Consider the following 23,650-nt stretch of genomic DNA (forward strand, 5'->3'; position numbering starts at 1 on the left):
CCTCCCCTTATCTTTGCCTTTTCCTACTTCCTTCTATTACCTACTTCTTTCTGTTACCTCCTTCCTGAAAAAAGGCAAATGATACTTATAAAATTTTCTGAGCAACTTAAAATGTTGACTCGAAAGTCATTCATCAGCTAAGTGAGAAGTTTTTGTTTTTTACTTTAAATTTGCTTTGGGATTATTTAGAATCTGTTCTTTTAGTAAAAGCACAGAATCCGTTTGTAATATCTGCTCTCAGTTGGGAAGTTTTCCCCAGGCTCAAATTTTGTATTTCAAAAAACAGGCTTCCTATAAATTGACATTGTAGAGAGAATACAGTTAGTATTTACTTGAGAAAAGGAGTTCAACTATGAGCTGTTCCTATTCAACACTGTGTAAAAAATGAGAATATGTTTAGTTTGGGCTTTTTCTCCCAAGACACTTAGATCTTTGAGGAGTCATAGGGCTGTGGACGTAGCAAGAAAGCAGTAGCTTCGGTGGCTTAGGTTAGGGTGGAAGTTTGCTGGATTTTGTGTCTGGGCTCTTGGGCTTGGCTTTCAAATAGTGATAGTTAAAGTATGCTGCTGCTTCATAGCTTGACCACTGAGGCGTTTCTTTCTCTCATTCATCTATCCATCTCCCAGAAGATGAAAAGGCCAAGCGAGAATCTGTGTCTTCCTGGACTGTGGAAGGTGATATCAACACTGACCCATGGGCAGGTTATCGATATACTGGTAAACTCAGACCACATTATCCACTGGTGAGTAAATAAGGTAATAAAAGTTTAACATTCTTTTAAACCAATTTTCATAATTTTCAGTTTCCTAAAAATGATACTTATAATTTGTATTCCAATTATGAATCATGTGATCAGGATTAAGTTTACATTCTAGCTTTTTAACTTGGATGGTACATTATTTAGAAGTTAGTAGGGAGAATTGACAATCATGGATGAAGTAGAAAAATTTTAGATGAAGGATTCTTTAATATTTAAAAAAGAATGCGGTAGAATAAATATTTTTAGGCCAACAGAAGGGTAGTGTATATTACTACTTTTCTAAAATTTTTTTAGTGTGATATACTTCTACCTTAATTTAGATGTGGCTTTTCCGCCACTCCTGCTCCTTCCCGTGTTCTTGGCAGACTGACTTCAGAGTCTTAACCTAGGAATTGACTTAAGTGGAAATTTATTTGTCATTCTCAAATACTTACATTCTTTTTACTGTTTTCTTTTTATAAAAGAGATACATCTTTAATTTTTAAAATTTGGAAAAATATCAAAAATATAAGAAAGCTTAATTGTAGCTCCCAGAGATAATGTCCAGGAACATATTGGTGTACATTTACTTTGAGACATCATTTTGTTACTGATTTTGGTTCACCAATTTGTTTGGAACAACACGGGCACCTTCCTTGTCTGCGTGTGATCTTAAATCTTTAATGGCTCCTGTCACTCTCCCCTTTCCTTATGTATCCTGGGAGAGGGCGTGGCATTAGCACTAGGCTCGATCTTCACAAAATAGATATGTTGTGATATTTAAGATGTCATTTAAAACTTTTTTTTTTTTTTTTTTTTTTTTGCGGTATGCGGGCCTCTCACTGTTGTGGCCTCTCCCGTTGCGGAGCACAGGCTCCGGACGCACAGGCTCAGCGGCCATGGCTCACGGGCCCAGCCGCTCTGCTGCACGTGGGATCTTCCCGGACCGGGGCACGAACCCGCGTCCCCTGCATCGGCAGGCGGACTCTCAACCACTGCGCCACCAGGGAAGCCCAAAACTTTTTTTTTCTTTTAAGTCAGCAGTCCCCAGCCTTTTTGGCACCAGGGACTGCTCTCACGGAAGACAGTTTTTCGACGGGGCGGGGTCTGGGGGTGGTTCAGGCGCTTCTGTGAGTGATGGGGAGCATCAGGTGAACTTCACTGCTCACCTCCTGCTGTGCGTCCGGGTTCCTCACCTGCGCTCACCTCCTGCTGTGCAGTACGCGTCTGTGGCCAGGTGTTGGGGACCCGGGATTTTTTTTTTTTTTTTTTTTTTTTTTCGGTACTTGGGCCTCACACTGCAGTGGCCTCTCCCGTTGCGGAGCACAGGCTCCGGACGCGCAGGCTCAGCGGCCATGGCTCACGGGCCCAGCCGCTCCGCGGCACGTGGGATCTTCCCGGACCGGGGCACGAACCTGTGTCCCCTGCATCGCCAGGCGGACTCCCAACCACTGTGCCACCAGGGAAACCCTGGGACCCGGGATTTAAATGAAATGAATGAACTTTTGAATTTGGTGTTTATTCCCCCACTTTTATTTTCTTTGTTAGTGGATTTTAATAATGAAAGTTCCTTTCATGTTTGAATCGGATCCATCTAACCTCTCTGTTTTTTTTCAGATGCCAACAAGGCCAGTGCCAAGTTATATTCAAAGACCAGATTATGCTGATCACCCTTTAGGTAAATTCTGCAATGCTGTTTCTTCATATTTCAATTCGTGGGCTTGATGACTATTACAGAGGAAAAGAGTGCTTTTTTTGTAGGAAATTTTCAGTGCTGGATTTCTAATAAATGTAAATATGTTTTTTCAAGGCACACTAGAACATTTGAGAGAACTAAAGATTCTTTCCTCTCATTGGAAATCTAGTCAATTCTGAAAACATTGTTTATGTGGCTGTTAAAGGCTACATTCAACATAATATTGTATTTTGTGGTGTTATATCAAATTCTAGATTTAAAAAAAAGTTTTGATTTTAGCATGTTCTCCAACCTTAATTAAATAATATCCATGTAGGTAAAAACAGATGGTGGAGGCCTTGAATGCATGCCTAACTAAAGACTCTGGACTGTAGCAGTAATAGAAATAGTAGTAATGGTGCTGATAATAGTAGTAAATGGTGATGCTGATGATTCTATAACTGATATTTTTTCATAACTGTGTGTCAGGCACTGTGCCAACCTCTTTACATGTATTACTCCATTTAATACTTTCAACACTCCTGAGGTGGGTTCTATTGTCTTCTCTCTTTATGGTTAATGATAGTGAGACATGCAGAGAAGACAGGTATTTTACAGCATAGGCTAAAGTTGGATTATGTGAAATTACTGAGTTTGCTTGTCAAAAATGGTTGAATGTGGTTTAATCTACTGAGCTAAGCTACCTTTGCTTTTTTCTCGAAGGAATAAAGGGAACTGTATTAAGTCCTTATGAATATAATTTGAGAATTTAGTTAAACTCCACTATTTCAGATAAATTGAAGGAAAAGAGTCAATGATAGGACACTGTTGAGGATGTATAATTTCATTACACTGTATTTAATATTCTTGAATATAGTTTTAAATTGTATTTTTAAAGAGTACATAGATAAGGTAAATTGTAACAGGATAAAATGTTGCACAGTGAAAAGTGAGTACTTTTCCCCAGAAGTAATCACTATTAATGATTTCTTGTAGAACTTTTCAGAGATATTTGTTGTGTATACACACATTAACACCCCCCACCCAATTATACACAAAAGGAACAAACTATATACACCTTTTCACCTTGCTCTGTTATATTTTATGTTGTAAATATTCCATATAATCCCATATAAAACCATTTCTTTAATGACTGAAGTATTCCGTTATGTGGACATGTTATAATTTATTAAACCAGACTCCTACTAATGTATGTTTAGATTATTTCCAGGTTTTTACTTCTAATAATTTGACTACAGGAACCGTCCTTATAATTACATATCTGTGCACATGTTGAGAGTATTTCTGTAGGTTAACTGCCTAAAGTGAAATAGCCAGATCACAGGATACATGCATTTTTAAAAATTTTGAGAGGTATTACAAATCTTAGAGATTTTTTTTGCCAGATAAAAACATGAGAGTTGCTTTCCCTGTATCTTTTTTTCTTTTTAAATAAATTATTTTTGGCTGCATTGGGTCTTTGTTGCTGGGTGCGGGCTTTCTCTAGTTGCCGTGAGCAGGGGCTACTCCTCATTGTGGTGCGTGGCCTTCTCATTGCAGTGGCTTCTCCTGTTGCAGGGCACAGGCTCTAGGCACGTGGGCTTCAGTAGTTGTGGCATGCGGACTCAGTAGTTGTGGCGCATGGGCTTAGTTGCTCCCTGGCAAGTGGGATCTTCCTGGACCAGGGCTCAAACCCGTGTCCCCTGCGTTGGCAGGAGGATTTTTAACCACTGAGCCACCTGGGAAGCCCTCTTTTCCTGTATCTTCCCCAGCTTAGAATGTTAGCAAGTTTTGCGATCTGTGCTAATTTGAAAATGAAAAATGGTATTTTGCAGTTTTTTAAATTTGCATTTTTAAGTTATGAGTAAGGTTGAACATCTCTTTATGTATTTGTTTTTTTAATTTTTTTTTTTTTTTTTTTTTTTTTTTGTGGTACGCAGGCCTCTCACTGTTGTGGCCTCTCCTGTTGCAGAGCACAGGCTCTGGACGCACAGGCTCAGCGGCCATGGCTCACGGGCCCAGCCGCTCTGCGGCATTTGGGATCTTCCCGGACCGGGGCATGAACCCATGTCCCCTGCATTGGCAGGCAGATTCTCAACCACTGTGCCACTAGGGAAGCCCCATCTCTTTATTTTTAAAAATCATATGTATATTTTTCCTTTTGAACTGTCTATTCATATCCTTAGACTTTTTTCCCCTCAGTTAGATTACTTAGTTTTTTCCATACTGACTTATAAATGCTCTTTCTGTATTAAGGAAAATAATCTCTTGATGTATGTACTATAAAATGTTTTCTCCCAATCAAACAGTTACATTTTTGTCTTTGTAACATTACATTTATGACAAACTTTCAACACTCTTCTGTAGTAAAATTTATCAGTGTTTTCTTATAAGGTGCCTATGGCTTTATGACCTAGAAAGACCTTTTGGGTTCAGAGATTATAAAAATATTTTCCCATGTTTTCTTCTACTATTTCTATGGTTTTCTCTTCTTGTGTGTGTGATAAAAGTTTTGGTCCATCTGAAACTTATTTATCTTTAGGGGTTAAGTAGGGATGCAACTTTATTTTTTTCTCAGCAGAATATCTGGTTGTCACATTACGAGTTATTTTTAAAAATTAGTCTTTTTCTTACTGATTTAAAATGCAACCTGTATCACTATGTTAAATCTTCATGTCTTTAGGTTTTTGGATTCTGTTCTGTTTCATTAACCCATCTGTCTAATCATATGCCATTGCCAAACTCTCAATTATTACAGCTATGTCATGTTTTAATACTTGATAGGCCTTGTTGCCCCCGCCTTTCCTCTTTTTCAGAATTTTCCTGACTATTCTTGCATGTTTGTTTTTCCATGTGAAATTTAGAATCAGCTTGTCTGGTTCCCAAAAATGTCCTGTTGCCATTTTTTATTGGGATAGTATTAAATTTATAGACTAATTTTGGAAGAATTGACACCTTTACAATATTGAGTCTACCTATCCAAGAACAGGGTATGTTTTTCTTTCCTTCATTAGGCCTTTTAATGTTAAGTTATTCCTGAATACTTTCTTTTTAAGTTATTCTTGTGAATATAATATCTTCTGTATTTTTTGCTTGTTATTGATTTTTATATATTTTTTTTTTATCTGCCAACTTGCCGAATTCTTATTTCTAGTCATTTACCAGATATTCCCTTGTTCTAGGGATATATAATCATATCTGAAATTGATAAGGATTTTTTCTTTTTCTTTCTAATTTTATATGTTTTGTTTCTTTCTCTCATTTAATACATCTGCTAGTATTGTCAGAACAGTGCTAAAAATACTAGTGCTGATAGTGGGCATTCCATGATGTTGGTTCTTGGCTTGAGATTTATATTTATCATATAAAAGTGGTAGCTGGCTATGTTATCAGAATTATCTTTCTAGATGGTCATTTATTTTTCATTACTTAATCTGTGGTTATGATGAGTTATATTAATAGTTTAATATTGAACTATCCTTGCCTTTCCAATATGAATCTCACTGAAGGTGTGGTGTACTATGTTTTTTGGATTCTGTTTGGTAATATTTTATTTGGTATTGTTATATCAGCATTTATAAAAAGAGTAGTTTATGATTATATTCTTTTTGTTGAATTTTGAAATAATTATTATACTGGCTTTAACGCTTTTAAATGTATGAATAACTTCAATTAAGCTAATTTTATTAGTGAAAATTCTTAGGTCAGTATTTTTCAAACTTTTTTGACTGTGACCCAGAGAACTGTATTTTATAGCATGATCTGTGTATATGTGTGTGTGTATAAGTTAACATTCAAACATTTTACAACAGCACTTACTTGCTTATTACTTGCTTACTTACCCTGTATGATATAGTCTATTTATTTATTTACTATATTTATTTATTTACTATATTTATTTACTATAAATTTACTTACTATATTTACTATAAAAAATTTACTATAAAAAATATTTACTATAAAAAAATAATAGTCATAGCCCACTAATAGCCACTAAAGAGTCACAAACTGCCATTTAAAAAACACTGACTTAGGTTCCAGTTTCAAAAAATAAATGAGTGTAATTTATCAGTTGTTGGTAATATACTTGCTTCATGAGATGATGATCATGAAAACAGTTATAAATTGTATGGTGCTCTTCAAATGCGAATCATTTACTGACCTTATTAACGCACTCCCTGTCAAATCATAAGTACTCCATCTTGAATGATTTCTCATAGATTTGGAAATTTGTTCTTTAAAATTGTTCTTTCAGTTTGTTTAGCAAATTTCATGTTGAAAGTATTTTTTCAGAAAACCTGACCTGGACCCTCCCATATTATGAAATACCGTTGTGTGAAATAGTGAGACCTGACTATTGTTATGTCATCAAGGGAATAATTATGCTAATATATACTATACCTTTTTGTTCATTTTGGTTTTACTTACTGACTTTCTTTACCAGGAATGTCTGAATCTGAGCAGGCTCTTAAAGGTACTTCTCAAATTAAGTTACTTTCATCTGAAGATATAGAAGGGATGCGACTCGTATGTAGGGTAAGAGTTTTTTTCTCCCCGCCATGGGATAGAACATGTTTAAGTAGTTATAACACATGAAGTCAATGATTTGCTCATTTATAAAGGTAGCAAATGTTACATAGTAAAACTGTGACCAGCCATATTTACTTTACTTTTAAATTTATCTTTTGAAGTATAGTTGATTTACAATGTTGTGTTAATTTCTGCTGTACAGCAAAGTGACTCAGTTATACATACATTCTTTTTTATATTCTTTTCCATTATGGTTTATTCCAGGGTATTGAATACAGTTCCCTGTGCTGTATAGTAGGACCTTGTTATTTATCCATTCTACGTGTAATAGTTATTTTCTGTGGTTCTTTGAGGAAAATCATTCATCTATCCTTTTCTTTCCCTCCCTTCCCTTCCTCATTGTAGAACTGTGAGAAGCCTCAAACTTCATCAGTTCATTATTGTTTAGATTACTTAGGATGTACATTTTCCCATAGAAATCAGTGAGATGTACTTATTAAGCTATTTGCTAGTTAGCCCAATTTAATTTATATGTTTACACACACATGCATACACATTTATTAATGGGTGTTAGAAATACATACAAATGGTTGTAAAATGAAAATTCAGGATTATAATATTCAAGGTGAGGTTCATCTTATCAATATCCTACAAAATCTAAGTTAGTCCAAAGGGTACAGATTTCTATTTCTATTTGTTTCATTTCTTCTTGAATGTATGAAGTGTTTCTCTTTTACAGCTTGCCAGAGAAGTACTGGACATTGCTGCTGATATGATTAAACCAGGTGTAACTACTGAAGAAATAGATCATGCTGTACACTTAGTAAGAATTTTAATTTTATGCTTTGAAAATTTTTTTCATACTGTTAGGTGATTTAGACTTCTAAAAATTAAGTAAACCTAAGTTCTGAATATCTACACTTGGCTAATTTGAAAGCAAATTTTTTACTTTGTTTCAAATATAGAAAGTATTCAACAGTCATTTTCCCATCTTTAAGTATCTGTGATATTGGGGTCTGAGGTAAGCTTGTTTCTGAAACCTCACATTTCATAACATTTTAGTTTAGTTTAGATGATTAGCTTTATTAGTGCTTTAAGTAAATCATGCTACCACATGCATCAAATATTTTGAAATAAAAATGAATATAATTTCTGCTACTAGATTAGTAGGAAAAAAATCTTCCTTTTTATATCTGTAATAACAAGGCCACAAACAGACCAGATACATGTTTGTAGTAAATGTGGTATAGGTATACTTTTTTTTGTGTGTGTGTGATACGCGGGCCTCTCACTGTTGTGGCCTCTCCCGCTGCAGAGCACAGGCTCTGGATGCTTAGGCTCAGTGGCCATGGCTTACGGGCCCAGCCGTTCCGCGGCATGTGGGATCTTCCCGGACCGGGGCACGAACCCGTGTCCCCTGCATCGGCAGGTGGACTCTCAACCACTGCGCCACCAGGGAAGCCCCAGGTGCTCTTTTATGTGCTTCTTTTATTAATTCATTTAATTTCCCCAGCAACTCAATGAGATAGATGCTACTGTCATCTCCATCGTATAGATAAGGAAACTGAGGCAGAGAGAGGTTAAGCTGCTCTGGGTTACACAACTTGTAATAATGGAGTTGGCATTTTCAGTCAACGCAATCTGCTTCTGTGTGCTCTTAATCAGTATTTATACTGCTGTAAGAAATACAGAAGCATATCGTTAAATATAAGGAAAAATGATAGGCGTGTAGTTGTTGATCATAATTTTTTTTGTAATTGAGGAAGCTAATATAAATTTTCAATAATAGAATTGCCCATGAAATTATAGTACATTCCACAAATTGTATTTTAGGCAACTATTTTAAAATTATTAGTATGAAGACTGTGGCAGTGTGGAAAGAGAAATTATGTATGCTATGACTACCACTGTATAAAAACATCCAGGTAAAATAAGACTTATTTATGGAGAACCAGATCATTTTCATAGAGGTTCCTTTGTTGTTCCACATGAATGCAGTGGTTAAAATGTCTCAGGGAATACTTTACCATCTCTTAATTATTACTAGTATTTATTTTTATTTTTATTACTTTTATTTTATTAGGGATAGAGGCTTGTTTCTATGTAAGAAATTATAATTACATTAAATGTGCACATTAATTTTAAATTTTAAATAATATGTTTTTCATAAGGAGTAGGTAATTCTAAAATAAAATCTTCATATAGTGACATCTTGTATATGTTTGTAAATATTTGAAATATGTGAATTTTCTTTTCCTTTGCAATTATCAAACTGGTTTGCCTGTGGTCTGACTTAGAAACCCTACTATTGATCTACTGTTTAATAGCTACTAGTATTTCTAAAATAAAATCTTAAATAAGTTCTTCATTAGGAGCATTTGTACAACAAAATTTTCCACATTTTTCAAATTTTAAAATCTGATTAGGGCTTCCCTGGTGGCGCAGTGGTTGAGAATCCGCCTGCCGATGCAGGGGACGCGGGTTCGTGCCCCGGTCCGGGAAGATCACACGTGCCGCGGAGCGGCTGGGCCCGTGAGCCATGGCCGCTGAGCCTGTGCGTCCGGAGCCTGTGCCCCGCAAAGGGAGAGGCCACAACAATGAGAGGCCTGCGTACCGCAAAAAAAAAGTAAAAAAAAAAAAAAATCTGATTAATTGTATACAGATTAGCTTTTTCTTTTGCACATTCCAGATTATTCTCTCCATATTTTTAATTTATTATAGGCATGCATTGCAAGAAATTGCTATCCTTCTCCCCTGAATTATTATAATTTCCCAAAGTCTTGTTGTACTTCAGTGAATGAAGTGATCTGCCATGGAATTCCAGACAGACGGCCCTTGCAAGAAGGTGATATTGTTAATGGTAAGAAATAAGTGTGACTTTTGTCACTGTTAGCAAAGAAGCAGCAAGGCTTTGGGAGTCTAATAGTGACTTGCATCTTCCTCACTTGCTTCCTGTCTTTAACTTACTTTTTCCATATTTAAAGCTTAAAATAAATTGAAAATCTCTGGAAACCTATTTTATGGTTTTAAGATATTTAACTGCTTTCAAGGTGCTTCTAGTATGATGTGCTTGATACAGGTTCTTTAATGCAGTTGATGATTATGTGATTGGTAAATAGGGGACAGATGTCAATGAAGTGTGGAAGTAATGTTGATTCAAGTGGGATTTGTTTTTTCTTATTTCTTTTAGTCCACTGTTGGTTTTGAAGAAATCAGGGCAGGCTTTCTTACAGATAAAGAGAAATCATTAGTAATATATGAAGCTTTTAAGAAAACAAGCTAAAAATTCTGCAGAAGTATTGTCCTTGATGTAAGAAGTTCAGAAAGTGGCTTTAGGGACCGCTGTGTTAAGCTATTTTGGGAAACTTCAAGTGCAGAGAAAGCTGCAAAAAACATTTTCCTCTGTGATTGAAAAAATGTTGATGAATTAGTCTCCCCTCGATGGTATTTTTAATATTGATGAACTTGGTCTCTTTAGTAATCAGATATCTTCAAGGATCTATGTATCAAACAAGGAAGCCTGAGCCCAGGTGTTAATGTTAAAGGCTACAGAGAATGGACCAACTGAGATGTTGGCTGTGAATGGTAGTGGGGACTTGATCAACACTGTTTTTACATGAATTGTTTTTGCTTCAGTTAGAGTATCTTTATAAAATTCCGTAAGTTTTGAGGGGTGTGCCCAATGCTGTTTTTCATATATAAGCCTTATTATTTTTATTACACACATAATGTGTGAGGTTTTTCAGGAACGTGTGTGTTGTGCTAGAGCCAACACACCTATACTGTGATATTCTAAGTGGATTGAAAATTTATGGTTTAAGAATACTCATTTAATGTGCCCCATAGGATACATTTAGTGTAGTTTAGTGGTGTAGTGGTAATCTGTATTTTTAAACAAGGGAATAGTCACAAATAAGTGAAAAGCAAATGAGTCTTTGAAAAATAAGTATAGAATAGTGTGAATGTTTCTATTTATTGATTCACTAGGATGAGGAAAAAGTCGTTAAAGATAACGAATGAAAGCAGTATTTCCTGTTTAATGTCAAAATGTGGCAAAGTCCTTCATTTAATGTTCTTAACTTGGGTCATTGATCTTGCATGAATGTATCCGGGGATACATTTTTCTTCTGCCGTAAATGATCTAACCACTGCTGTAAAAGAGTGTTAAAGGCCACCGTCTGGCTTGTGCTGCGAGACCATGGACCTGTTTTCCACAGTGAGTTCAGCTGCATTCCAGACAAGAAGTGCCTCTTGGGCATTAAGTATGTATTCATTGGTGTCACTTGTGGATGCAGAAGTTATCTTTCTCATTGAGCTGCTTGATTCTGTCATGTTGGTGAAAGTTACCTTGAGTTTTGAGATAAAAACAAGTGTGGTCTTTATGTGTGCACATTCTTTTGCAGTCGACATCACTCTTTATCGCAATGGTTATCACGGGGACCTGAATGAGACGTTTTTTGTTGGAGACGTGGATGAGGGAGCTCGGAAACTGGTCCAGACCACATATGAGTGCCTGATGCAAGCCATGGATGCAGGTCAGGCTCAGTGCGGGGCGCCCGCTGGAGCTTCCGTGTGGTGTGGGCCCTGAGCGACCTGTCGCTGTGCTGTGCCTGCGTCACGCCGCCCAGCTGTGCCTCTGCTCTGCCTGCGTTGGCTTTGGGTTTGGCAGTAGCAGGTTTAAGGATGACTTGGGAATCCCTTGATGAGGATGGACTGGATTATTGCTTATTTCTTTGACTCTTCTATGATTTAGCTTCCTTTTCTCTGGCTGATAAATGAGGAGGAATGTGTAGATACTTTTTTATTTTTAACGTCTTTATTGGCATATAATTGCTTTACAATGTTGTGTTAGTTTCTGCTGTAAAACAAAGTGAATCAGCTATACGTATACATATATCCCCATATCTCCTCCCTCTTGCGCCTCCCTCCCACCCCCCCATCCTACCCCTCTAGGTGGTCACAAAGCACCAAGCTGATCTCCCTGTGCTATGCGGCTGCTTCCCACTAGCTATCTATTTTACATTTGGTAGTGTATATATGTCCATGCTACGCTCTCACTTCGTTCCAGGTTCCCTTTCCCCCTCCCTGTGTCCTCAAGTCCATTCTCTACGTCTGCGACTTTATTCGTGTCCTGCCCCTAGGTTCATCAGAACCATTTTTTTTTAAGATTCCATATATATATGTGTGTTAACATACAGTATTTGTTTTTCTCTTTCTAACTTGTGGATAGTTCTTGAGTGCAACTTTTCTCCTACTTTTTAATTATTTTGTGAAAGAGTGTGTTAGATTATAAGAGAAAAACGATTCATCTTCCTTTACGCTTGCCTCTCCTTTTTTTTTTGTTTTTGTGGTACACGGGCCTCTCACTGTTGTGGCCCCTCCCGTTGCGGAGCACAGGCTCCAGACGCGCAGGCTCAGCGGCCACGGCTCACGGGCCCAGCCGCTCCGCGGCATGTGGGATCCTCCCGGACCGGGGCACGAACCTGTGTCCCCTGCATTGGCAGGCGGACTCTCAACCACTGCGCCGCCAGGGAGGCCCTCCTTTTTTTTTTTAAATCTCTTTTCTCCAGAGGTGTCCACTTTTTAAAATTTTTAAAATAAATTTACTTATTTTTGGCTGCATTGGGTCCTCGTTGCTGCGCACAGGCTTTCTCTAGCTGCGGCGAGTGGGGGCCACTCTTCGTTGCGGTGTGCGAGCTTCTCACCGCGGTGGCTTCTCTTGTTGTGGAGCACTGGCTCTAGCCACACGAGCTTCAGTAGTTGTGGCTCATGGGCTCTAGAGCGCAGGCTCAGTAGTTGTGGTGCACTGGCTTTAGTTGCTCTGTGTCATGTGGGATCTTCCTGGACCAGGGCTTGAACCCATGTCCCCTGCATTGGCAGGTGGATTCTTAACCACTGCGCCACCAGCAGTCCCCAAAGGTGTCCACTTTTAACATTTAGGTTTTTTTCTCTGCAGTACGTTAATATACACATAGAAACACACATAACTGTATGTATGTGTTTAATTAGGTTAAATGGAGTCATAAGATTTGCGGTATTCTATAATTTGGTACTTTCCAACCAGTAATATCTTAGAGGTCTTTCCATATTAGAATACGTACGTACCTGCATGCATAGATCTCCATTCTTTTAATGGCTATATATTATATTCCACAGTATAAAAATTTCTACAACTATTCCCCTACTGGATTTTGGTGTTTTCCATATATCTTGCTATTGCAGTGAATAATATCTTTGGGTAGATGTATTTCTGTGGGATTTTTGTCACATACAGCAGTTCATCCAAGTTTTTTAAAATTTATGCAGTATCTTGTGAGGAAAGAGAAGGAGAGTCTTGTTGCAAATGTTAACAGACTATTACAAAGGACAGTTTGAGGGCAAATAACTTTTCAGTTAAAATCCACAGCATTTCAACCTTATTGTTCAGTGTGTTATCCACCCCCCACCTCCTGTTAAATAAATCTGATATATCATCAACAATGTACTGGACAGGACAGGGTTCTTAGGCAAACATATAGGATATGACGCAATTTTTACTAATTTAATGAGGTCAGAGGAATGAAAAATGAAAGCATGTGATTATTTTTATATATCAATATGTGAGATATTCTTTTCCTTATTTTTCACTGTTGATTATACTTAAAAAACTTTGATATTCCTGTGGTATTGTGAGATGAGGACTTTAATATTTAGTTTCTCATTTTGGAAGCCTTAGTTTTAAATCATTTTTAGGGTTTCTGTGTTCAATGTTTATGTCCCTTTTGCTTCTCTGTGAGTTGATTGAAATAACCAGACAGCTGGCATGTTGTTTTACAGTGACACAGGAATAAAACTTGCTAAGAAACTGCAAGAAACCAAAGTCTTCATTAACAGTAGACAGGAAAGAATAGAAGTTGCTTCATCTCTGGAAAGTGCTATTAACACTTTTGTATGTATCGTTCCTGCCTCTTGTTTTCCAATAATTTGGCTGCCCACCCTGGTGCAGAGCACTAGAGAGCTTGACCAACTATGAAATTAGCCTTCTAGAATAGGGCTTCTCAGTCTACATGCTAATGGCGTTTTGAGTCTGATAATTCTTTGCCGTGGGAGCCTGTCCTGTGTCCTGTAGGATGCTTAGCAGCATTCCTGGTCTCTACCCACGAGAGGCCGTTTGCACCACCACTCCTCGTTGTGACAACCAGAAATGTCTCCAGTTACTTCCCTGGGACCAGAATTCCCTGTGGCTTGAGAATTAGGGGAGAAGTCTCCTCTCTCACCCTCCGTCATTATTGTTGAACAGTTTATCGTGTGTTGTGCACCATGGTTAAAATTTTCCTTTCCTCCCTGCTGACTGGGGCTGATAGGACGGCTCGGATGGGAATGCAAGAAAATCATTATGCACGTCAGCATGTTCCTCAAAAATCATTAAACCCCCCCCCCCCCCCATAAAAGTCAAGCTGGAACATGTGGCTAAGAGCAAGTAAATGTTACGAAAATGATTCCTTGAGCCGTTCACCTGGAATTTTGATTGACTGGAGAGGATGTGTTGTGTCTGAACCTCAGGTTGGAGATGAGAGAGGCACAGTAGGGGACTCTTGGGAGTGGGAGGACCCCCAGAACCGTGACTGGACTCCCTAGGAGTCTCCGTGCCAGGAGAGCGGTAGCAGCAATAAGAACCGCTTCTTTTGGTTTTTATTTAAACAGTGGTAAAAGTCATAAAAATTAAACAGGGCTGGAAGTATACAGTGAGAAGTACCTTTCTACATCCTGCTCCTAAGACCTTCTGCAGAGGCAACTATGAGTAATTTGAGAACCACTTTTATGGGGATAAAGGAGCCCAGGGGAAGTAACTCTTTGAGAAATCGACCAGACTAAAACTGAGGACAAGTCAAGTTCCTTTTCGGACATTCCTTTTTCTCCTGATGCTCTTTCCTCTCTTATCTCTTCTGCTCGCTTTAATGGAAAGCACACTGACCCTTAGAGAAGGCGAGGAAGAGAAGTGTGTGTTCCATGCTCTTGTTTACTCAGAGAGCAAGCGGTGCCTCTCTCAACCCCTTAACTGCTGCACACGCCCTCTTCTTCCGCAGCAAAGGAGGAAACCCAGGTGCTGCTGGCTTGGATCTCAGCTTTGCCGTTTCCCGGCAGTGTAGCCTCTTTGTGCTTCGGTTTCCTCACCTTGAAAGTCTCGGAATGTAGGTGTGTAAAAGCCTTCAGAAAGGTTCCTGGCATAGACAGTGATTGCTTAGTAATTATTAGTTTTTCCTTCTCTTTGTCACGAGTCTTCTCTTTTCCTTTCAGTGAAACCTGGTGTTCGTTACAGAGAATTGGGAAACATTATTCAGAAGCATGCCCAAGCAAATGGATTTTCCGTTGTTCGAAGCTATTGTGGGCATGGAATCCACAAGCTTTTTCATACGGCCCCCAACGTACCCCACTATGCCAGTGAGTACTGTCCAAAGATTTGGTATTTGCTAACTATATTTATTCAACAAATATTTATTCAAACATTTGACAGGACCTACTTACTACTTTGTATTTATTAGAGTAATCTATTAGCTGTTACAAATAGACCCCCCAAAATGTATACACAAGGCACATAACAGTCCACAGCATGTGTGTTTGGTCACTCTGGGGGGGTGGGGTGGGACAGTTATTCTCTGACCCAGGCTCTTGTCACTTTCAGCCTGTAGCTTTCAAGGTCACTTTGGGGGTTCCCCTCCTAGTCGTACAGATATTGGGGACCAGGGGAGAAGCATGGAGGGGTATGCTTGGGAGGTTTTAATGGGCCTGCCTGGACTTGGCATAAATCACTTACATTTACTTTTCATTGGCAGGAATTCAGTCACATGGCTGCACTAACTGCAAGGGAGGTGGGGACATGTAATCCAGCTGAGTACTCGGGAAGAAAAGGAAACTAGTAATTTTGGTGAACAGACAATACTCTCCGCCACATGTATTCTGATTCCTTAAATGAAATTGGCTCGGCTGGGTTTGATTTGAGTTCTCAGTACATGTCAGCTACTGTATTCTTCGTGGGTATAGAGGGGGATCGACAAAGTACCTTTTCTCAAATTGAGTGCTGTCCGATAGATTAACAGAGGAAGTTTTGGGCGATTAATGCCTTACAGAAACCTTTCTCTTGGAGAGTTAAGACATGCAGGGGTGAGTCTGTTATTTAGTGCTAGAAAGGAAAGCTGTCCACAGTAAGTGACCTAAGAAGGAATTTAACAAATATATAGGAGCCACTGCTACGTAGACACTTTCGTGTACCTCCTTGTACTTATGTTTTTCCTCACATGCACAGTAGCAGGGAATGGTACCTACCCTAGAACTGTTACTCGGATTGAGTGAGATAATGCATGTTAACTTTTAGAGTGATGATGGCGACGAGATACATGATCTCATTTGATCATCACAACTCTTTGAATAATTTCTTAGCCCTATTTTTAAAAAGCAGATTCTGGGGCTTCCCTGGTGGCGCAGTGGTTGAGAATCCGCCTGCCGATGCAGGGGACGCGGGTTCGAGCCCCGGTCAGGGAAGATCCCACGTGCCGCGGAGCGGCTGGGCCCGTGAGCCATGGCCGCTGAGCCTGCGCGTCCGGAGCCTGTGCTCCGCAACGGGAGAGGCCACAGCAGTGAGAGGCCCACGTACCACCAAAAAATAAAAATAAAAAGCAGATTCTGTGTCTAGGGAAGTGATTTATTTATTCAAGCCCACACAAACTAGTAAATAAATGTCAGGTGTAGGATTGGTACCTAGGTTCTGTCTGGTTTTCTAGAGTCAGTCTTTCCCGTGCTGCCTAGGGAGGACTGAAGCAGCTGGGCGCCGGGTCTTGTGGGAGAAATAAAGGTTGAGATTGTGGTTTGCTGGAGAGATGAGGAAGAACATTCCAGGCGGTTGGGGAAGCATGAATAGGTGCCTCAAGGTGAGACTGAACAGAGACAAGGTAAGCTTGGGCTGAGAATTATGTGTGAAGAACTAGAAATGGGCAGGGCCACATCGAGGATATGTGACTTCATTTTAGGGATTTGCAGAACATTTTCTGGCAGAAGAATGGCAAGGTGAAATTGCCGTTTGGGGAGGAAAATTCAGCGGTGGTGTCCAGAATGTATTGCACGTGTGAGTTAGCCAGACTTGTCAGCCTGAGGCACAGTCGTTGTCGTAATCCAGATGTGAGGTGGTGAAATCTAAGACGTCAGCAGTTGTGAAGAGAAAGGGAAACGCGTGAGAAACGTCTCAACAGGAGAAGCTAGAGAAGTCACTGAAGGCACAGCATTTGACCTGAATCAATAAGCATTTATTAGCAGACCACGTGGTCCTTTTTACTTCAGCTGGAATTGTGCTTGAAGTAAAAGCTAGCAATAGAAAATAGGTAGCCAGCTTCATTCCTTCCTGGTAAGCCCTGTGATCGCCTGATGTGCATTGCCTTGAACAGAATGGAAGTAGCTATTCTGATGACACTGGCATGTGCCACACGTGTACGTATGTGTGTTTTGTGTGTGGAACAAGAGTGTGCAAGGGAGGGAATGCAAAAAGCACCCTTACTTGCAGAGGTAACAAACTTAGGTTTAGGTATGGACTAGATAGAGACTTTTTGTCTATCTGTCTGTGTCTGTTAATTTTTATTGGAGTAGAGTTGATTTACATTGTTGTGTTTCTGCTGTACTGCAAAGTGAATCAGTTATACATATACATATATCCACTCTTTTTTAGATTCTCTTCCCATACAGGCCGTTACAGAACACTGAGTAGAGTTCCCTGTGCTATACAGAAGGCTCTTAGGAGTTACGTATTTTATGTCAATACACAGTAGTGTGCATATGTCATAAAGAGAGATTTTTTTTGAAGGAAATAGAATTTATGGGAGACGGAGATACGGGTCAGTGATGATGGTGTCAGCAAAATACCATACCACCGATACACAAAAGATGGCACTTGAGTTTCATGTTAAACTATTTAATTAGAAATAAAAATTCTGAAAAAAGAAACAAGGACCCAGGTATACTTCATTTCATCCAACTGATATGTTTTGGAAAAGTCAAGTGTTAATCGGGTTTAGATAAAACAAAATATATGTGTGGTCCCTTTAGGGACGTGTTAAAGGAAGCTCCTGAGAGAGTCTCTGTACTGCAGAGGCCTTTTGAAATGTAAACGATCCCAGCTTTGGCTTGTAACTTCATATTCCTAAGCACCTGAGCACGGAACCAGGAAATTGTTGTGTAACTTCCCTCCACCTCCTTCCGTGTAAGAGAAGTCCTTGTTAGATGAGAGTTTAGTGTGCTTCTTTGTCATTATGGTTTGGAAGTAAAGGTGATACTGCCCTATCTTTAGACTATGTATCACGGTAATTCTGGGAGGCAGACGGTAGAGCAGGTACACCCTTTTGTGAAAGCACTCTGCAGTAGTATCTGCTATAGTGTAGTCGCTAGATGATGTATGTTTGTTCGAGTGAGCCTTGTTGAGAGGCTGATACCATGAGTCAAGCTTAGCTGGGAGTTGTAACTTCTACAACAATGAATCAATGGCAGAAACAGGAGTGGAGCTTGGATTCTCTGTATTGTGCTGTCCAGTGGAAATATATATGAGGCACATATGTAATATTAAGATTTCTAGTGGTCATATTGCAAAAGTAAAAAGAGACAGATGGAGTTAATTTTATATTTTATTTAATCCATTACATTAAAAATATTAGCATTTCAACATTTAATCAGTGTAAAAAATTGCGATATATTACATGCTTTTTTTGTCTTTGAAATCGGCATATTTTTACATGTACATTCTGACTTGCCATTTTTCACGTGCTTAGCTTCATGCACCCAGTTGCTGCCGCACTGGACAGCACAGCTACCAATTCCTTTATCCTTTTTTCTTTCAATGACACCACACTGACTCTGTGACATTTTCTGTTTGATATCCCCAAGGGAATATGACCAAGTCTATATATGTAGTAAATTGCATGTCATTTGGAGAGAAAGTTCATGAAATTAGAAAAAAAGTAAAGATGATTTTTGCCCGTCAGAGTTTTATAATAATTGAGAAACTCCTGATTTGGAATCTGCAGAATAAGTGTATTTTGGCAATACCTAAGATAGCGGAAAGCAGTGTGATAGCTGTTCACAAGGAAGGGCGTGCAGGAGTGTAAACGTGCGGGTGAGGTTAGACCATACCTAGACAGAGCAGCTTGAGCAGCGTCTGCCTCCGTCGACACGTGGGCTGCCATCCGGAAGAACCGCAGCCTTAACGCAGAAAACCCCTGAAAGCGGGTGCTTTCGCCACCTGGTGGTCAGGCAGCGCAAGTGCAGTCACCTGTTTACCGATGCTCTTATCAGTTCTTGGTTTTTATTGACAGTTTGAACTTTAAACTGGTTCTCCATTTTCATCTGAGATTGTCTAAAGAGGCCTATCCCTGTTTAAAATTTTTGGCCTTCTTGGGGAGGTGGCACGCCTGGGCACTGATAGTTGAGTTTCTCACAATGATCCTGAAAAATACTTTTGTATTGGTGAACTTGGACAAAAAGTCTTTGGAGGGAGAAATGGAATTTTTGTTTCCAATAGAAAGGAATAACCGTGTCAGCATTAAAGAAAAGTAGGTTAGTGTGCGGGGCTTTGTTCCCCTCTGAAGATAAGACAATTTACAAAACTTTTAAAAAATGGTGCAGTTGTTTCTCTGGGCTGTGCCCTCATCTCCACCCACATCCACACCCCTACACGCACCCAAGAGGTAGGAGGCGTCTGGTGGAATTCGAAATGTCCTCTTCTTTAAAGCCTCTTACCTCCATGAGTGTGGCACTTTGCTTGGTTGCATGATTGCAATTCTAACCCTGCTATAACATAAATGAGGGCACTTTTCCTTTTATAGAAGTGATGACCACATCTGAGATCCAGCCTAGGGCATCTCTGTATTTTCCTAGAGAAGACGTAAACAAGATGAAATATGCCTAGGACAATATCTGCCCCAGAGTAGGTGGTTTTCAGTAAAATCCCTGTTTGTTGAATGATCTGCTTTAAGAAAGGGGAAGCAGGAGAGGAGGAAGTCATTAATTTAAGAATCACTCATGGGAATATAAGTTGTGTACTTTTCCCAGGGAGCTGCTTAACAATGTGCTGTAGGTTTCTTGCTGTGTTCTGAGATTTTTTTTCTTTAATTTCAGAAAATAAAGCAGTTGGAGTGATGAAGGCCGGCCATGTGTTTACAATTGAGCCAATGATTTGTGAAGGTGAGAAAAAAGGGATGCTGTAACATTCTTTTTTTTGTGTGTGGTAGGCGGGCCTCTCACTGTTGTGGCCTCTCCCGTTGCGGAGCGCAGGCTCTGGACACGCAGGCTCAGCGGCCACGGCTCACGGGCCCAGCCACTCCACCGCATGTAGGATCCTCCCGGGCCGGGGCACGAATCCGCGTCCCCTGCATCGGCAGGCGGACTCTCAACCACTGCGCCACCAGGGAAGCCCTGTAACATTCTTTAATTGAATTTTTATTTACTTTTGGTTGCTCATGATCAGATTAGTAGTGTGCTCTACTTTCTTTTTGCTTCATTTCCACTCCCCGTCCAGAAAGCAGTACCTTCTCCACGGTAATTTGCCTGCTGTCAGTAGATGCTGAAGTACTTGAATCCTGGTCCCTTTTCATAAAGATCCTGTCAAAGGGTGCATTGTAATAATTAGGTGCCTCCATCAAGCCTGTGTAGAAATTCTTGCTTCTCTTGATGGGGGTGAGGAAGAGGAGGAAAAAAGAAGTTAGAGCTATTTGGGGTTTTTTTTGTTTTTTAAATTAATTGATTAATTTTTATTTATTTATTTTTTGGCTGCATTGGGTCTTCGTTGCGGTGAGCGGGCTTCTCATTGCGGTGGCTTCTCTTGTTGTGCATCACGGGCTCTAGGCACGCGGGCTCAGTAGTTGCGGCTCGCGGGCTCTAGAGCGCAGGTTCAGTCGTTGTGGCGCACGGGCTTCGTTGCTCCACGGCACGTGGGATCTTCCCGCACCGGGGCTCAAACCCGTGTCCCCTGCATCGGCAGGCGGGTTCTCAACCACTGCGCCACCAGGGAGGCCCGAGCTATTCGTTTTGCGGCAGAGTTATATAATTTAATCCTCCACAACTTATGAGGTAGGTGCTATCCCCATTACACAGGAGAGCAAACTGATTTTTGAAGAGGTTAAGTAACTTGCCCAAAGTCACTTAGCTAGTTATGTGGCAGAATCTGTGGGACTCTAAACTCATGAGCCGTTCTGCTGCTTGAGGGTCTGCACTCCTATCGTCAGGTGGTGTCATACAACTACTGTGGAAAAAGCACAGCATAGACACGCTTAGCACTGGCAGTTTTACGTCCTCGCTACTTTTGGTCACTGCGACAGGCACATGGTGGTGACGGTTGGTGCCGTGATTGGAGCCCCCCACTGAGGCTGTCGGAGTGATAACCGGGGCCTCCTTCATGGGCCCTGCACCTTTGCTTTCTGCCAGTTCTTCGCTGGGATTAGGGGATGCAGAGTGGGGCAACAGCAGTAGGGCTCTTGTGTCCTGGTCCTTGTGTTAAAGGATGCATCCCCTTGGGATCTGTCCAGTCTTTTTTTTAACCTAATCTTCAGAGTGATATCCTGTCACTTCTACCAGATTTTCTTCCTTAGAAGTGAGTCACTAAATCGAGCTCACACTCAAGGGGAGGAGGAGCATTGGAGGTTGTTTTAGAGGCTGCCTTCTTTTTTTTTGTTTTTTTTGGCTGTACGCGGGCCTCTCACCGCTGTGGCCTCTCCCATTGCGGAGCACAGGCTCCGGATGCGCAGGCTCAGCGGCCATGGCTCACGGGCCCAGCCGCTCCGCGGCACGTGGGATCTTCCCGGACCGGGGCACGAACCCGCATCCCCCGCATCGGCAGGCGGACTCTCAATCACTGCGCCACCAGGGAAGCCCAAGGCTGCCTTCTTAACCTGGTCCTTTGTTCCCTTTTCTGTAAAATGGAACTTACGATCTTTATGCTGCTGAATCCCCAGGGCTGCTGTAAGAATTGAGATGATTTGTATTAACGCAAAGTACCTTTAAATGGCTGTACAAATGTAAGGTATTGTTTTGTCATTCCCTGGAATAAGAATAATGATCATATGTAACCAATTGCAAGAGCACTGAGTATATTAGCAGAGAAAGGCAAGACAGTGAGAGGAAAGTGTCATTTTGGTTACATACCTATTTCCATTAACTGGCACTTAGTTGGTGAGACATGAAGTGGTATTTCGGGAGTAAGCAAATAACACGGTGTTGAGCTTGTTCAGATAATCGTCAGATTATAACAAATATACTTCAGTGTAACTCAGCTAGGTTAAATCCCAGCTTCTTAGTGGAAAGTCTCGAATCCAAAGAAGAATTTGAATTTCCTTAGACTAGTAGTCAAATACATTTAACATGACATTAGTAAAGGATCTGTTTTAGCAGATGACAATAAAATTAAAGATGTATTTATGTTGGGCTTCCCTGCTGGCGCAGTGGTTAAGAATCCGCCTGCCAATGCAGGGGACACGGGTTTGAGCCCTGCTCTGGGAAGATCCCACATGCTGCGGAGCAACTAAGCCCGTGCGCCACAACTACTGAGCCCACGCGCCGCATCTGCTGAAGCCTGTGTGCTCTAGAGCCCGTGCTCCGCAACAAGAAGCCTGCGTACCACAACGAAGGGTAGCCCCTGCTTGCTGCAGCCACAGAAAGCCCGCACGCAGCAACGAAGACCCAACGCAGCCCCAAAATAAATACATAAAAATAAATTTATTTAAAAAAAGATGTATTATGTCTTAAATCCGTTTGTGAAAAGATCGTTCGTTGCATTGAGAAATATCTGTTTACTCATCTTTAGATGGTTGACAAAGCATGAGTTAGCTTTCTTTAAGGTACGTCATATTTTCTTTTTAGACTGGGTTTAATATTGCAAAAGTAAGTTACTTCACTGCAGACTTTGTACTCTGGGATGTGTCTGAGGCAGTAAGACCTAATCTTTGGTAATGATTACTCAAAATGGGAATTCCCTGGCGGTCCAGTGGTTAGGACTCGGTGCTTTCACTGCCGTGGGCCTGGGTTCCATCCCTGGTCAGGGAACTAAGGTCGTACAAGCTGCTAGGTGTGGGCCTCCCCACCCCCCAAGGCAAAAAAGATTACTCAGAATGAAGAATATTGATTTTTTTTTTTTTACATCTAATTTGGAGATAAAGTCTCTGTAAACACATTTTTATAGTCGTATCTGGAATCGCAGAACTTTGTGATTCCACTGTTGCCTCTCCTCCCCTGCCCCACTCCTCCCCCCATTCTCTTTTTCCTGTGTTGTCTCCCAGCTTCTCTCATTGTCCCTTCCTTTCCTTTCTAACCCTTTCTCTAACCCATTCTCCTTCATCATAAATTTTTTTTTTTTTTTTGGCTGTGCTGCACAGCTTGCAGGCTCTCAGTTCCTCGACCAGGGATTGAACCTGGGCCACAGCAGTGAAAGCCTGGAATCCTAACCACCAGGCCACCAGGGAACTCACAACAATTTTTAAATTTTCTCACCGATCTCTCTTTTTCTCTGCCCTCTTCCTGGTTACAGGGACGTGGCCTATAAAAATTTCACAGTATAATCTGTTCTCACCATCTCTGTGCCTGCCATTGAAAAATTATATCAGTAATTAAATGCTATAATAAAAGTATAAAAAGTTACTCTATTTTCTTCACAATCTACATCGGCTGTAGTTCAGTCAGATTCCAAAGTTATACCAGGAGAG

At 40.4% G+C, this 23,650-nt stretch overlaps 1 protein-coding gene across 1 annotated transcript in view; it reads left to right on the forward strand.

Annotated features, from left to right (window-relative positions):
* METAP1 (methionyl aminopeptidase 1) overlaps nucleotides 1-23,650 on the forward strand; it is a 67,807-nt gene that overhangs the window by 41,804 nt on the left and 2,353 nt on the right. Inside the window, exons 3-10 of the mRNA XM_059066898.2 lie at nucleotides 627-742; nucleotides 2,357-2,417; nucleotides 6,859-6,950; nucleotides 7,684-7,767; nucleotides 9,666-9,804; nucleotides 11,348-11,479; nucleotides 15,222-15,365; nucleotides 20,076-20,141. Coding sequence (XP_058922881.1) covers nucleotides 627-742; nucleotides 2,357-2,417; nucleotides 6,859-6,950; nucleotides 7,684-7,767; nucleotides 9,666-9,804; nucleotides 11,348-11,479; nucleotides 15,222-15,365; nucleotides 20,076-20,141 — 834 coding nt within the window. The remainder of the gene's footprint in view (nucleotides 1-626; nucleotides 743-2,356; nucleotides 2,418-6,858; nucleotides 6,951-7,683; nucleotides 7,768-9,665; nucleotides 9,805-11,347; nucleotides 11,480-15,221; nucleotides 15,366-20,075; nucleotides 20,142-23,650) is intronic.

This window comes from Kogia breviceps, chromosome 6 (genome assembly GCF_026419965.1).
Source record: "Kogia breviceps isolate mKogBre1 chromosome 6, mKogBre1 haplotype 1, whole genome shotgun sequence".
NCBI classification, from domain to species: Eukaryota; Metazoa; Chordata; class Mammalia; order Artiodactyla; family Physeteridae; genus Kogia; species Kogia breviceps.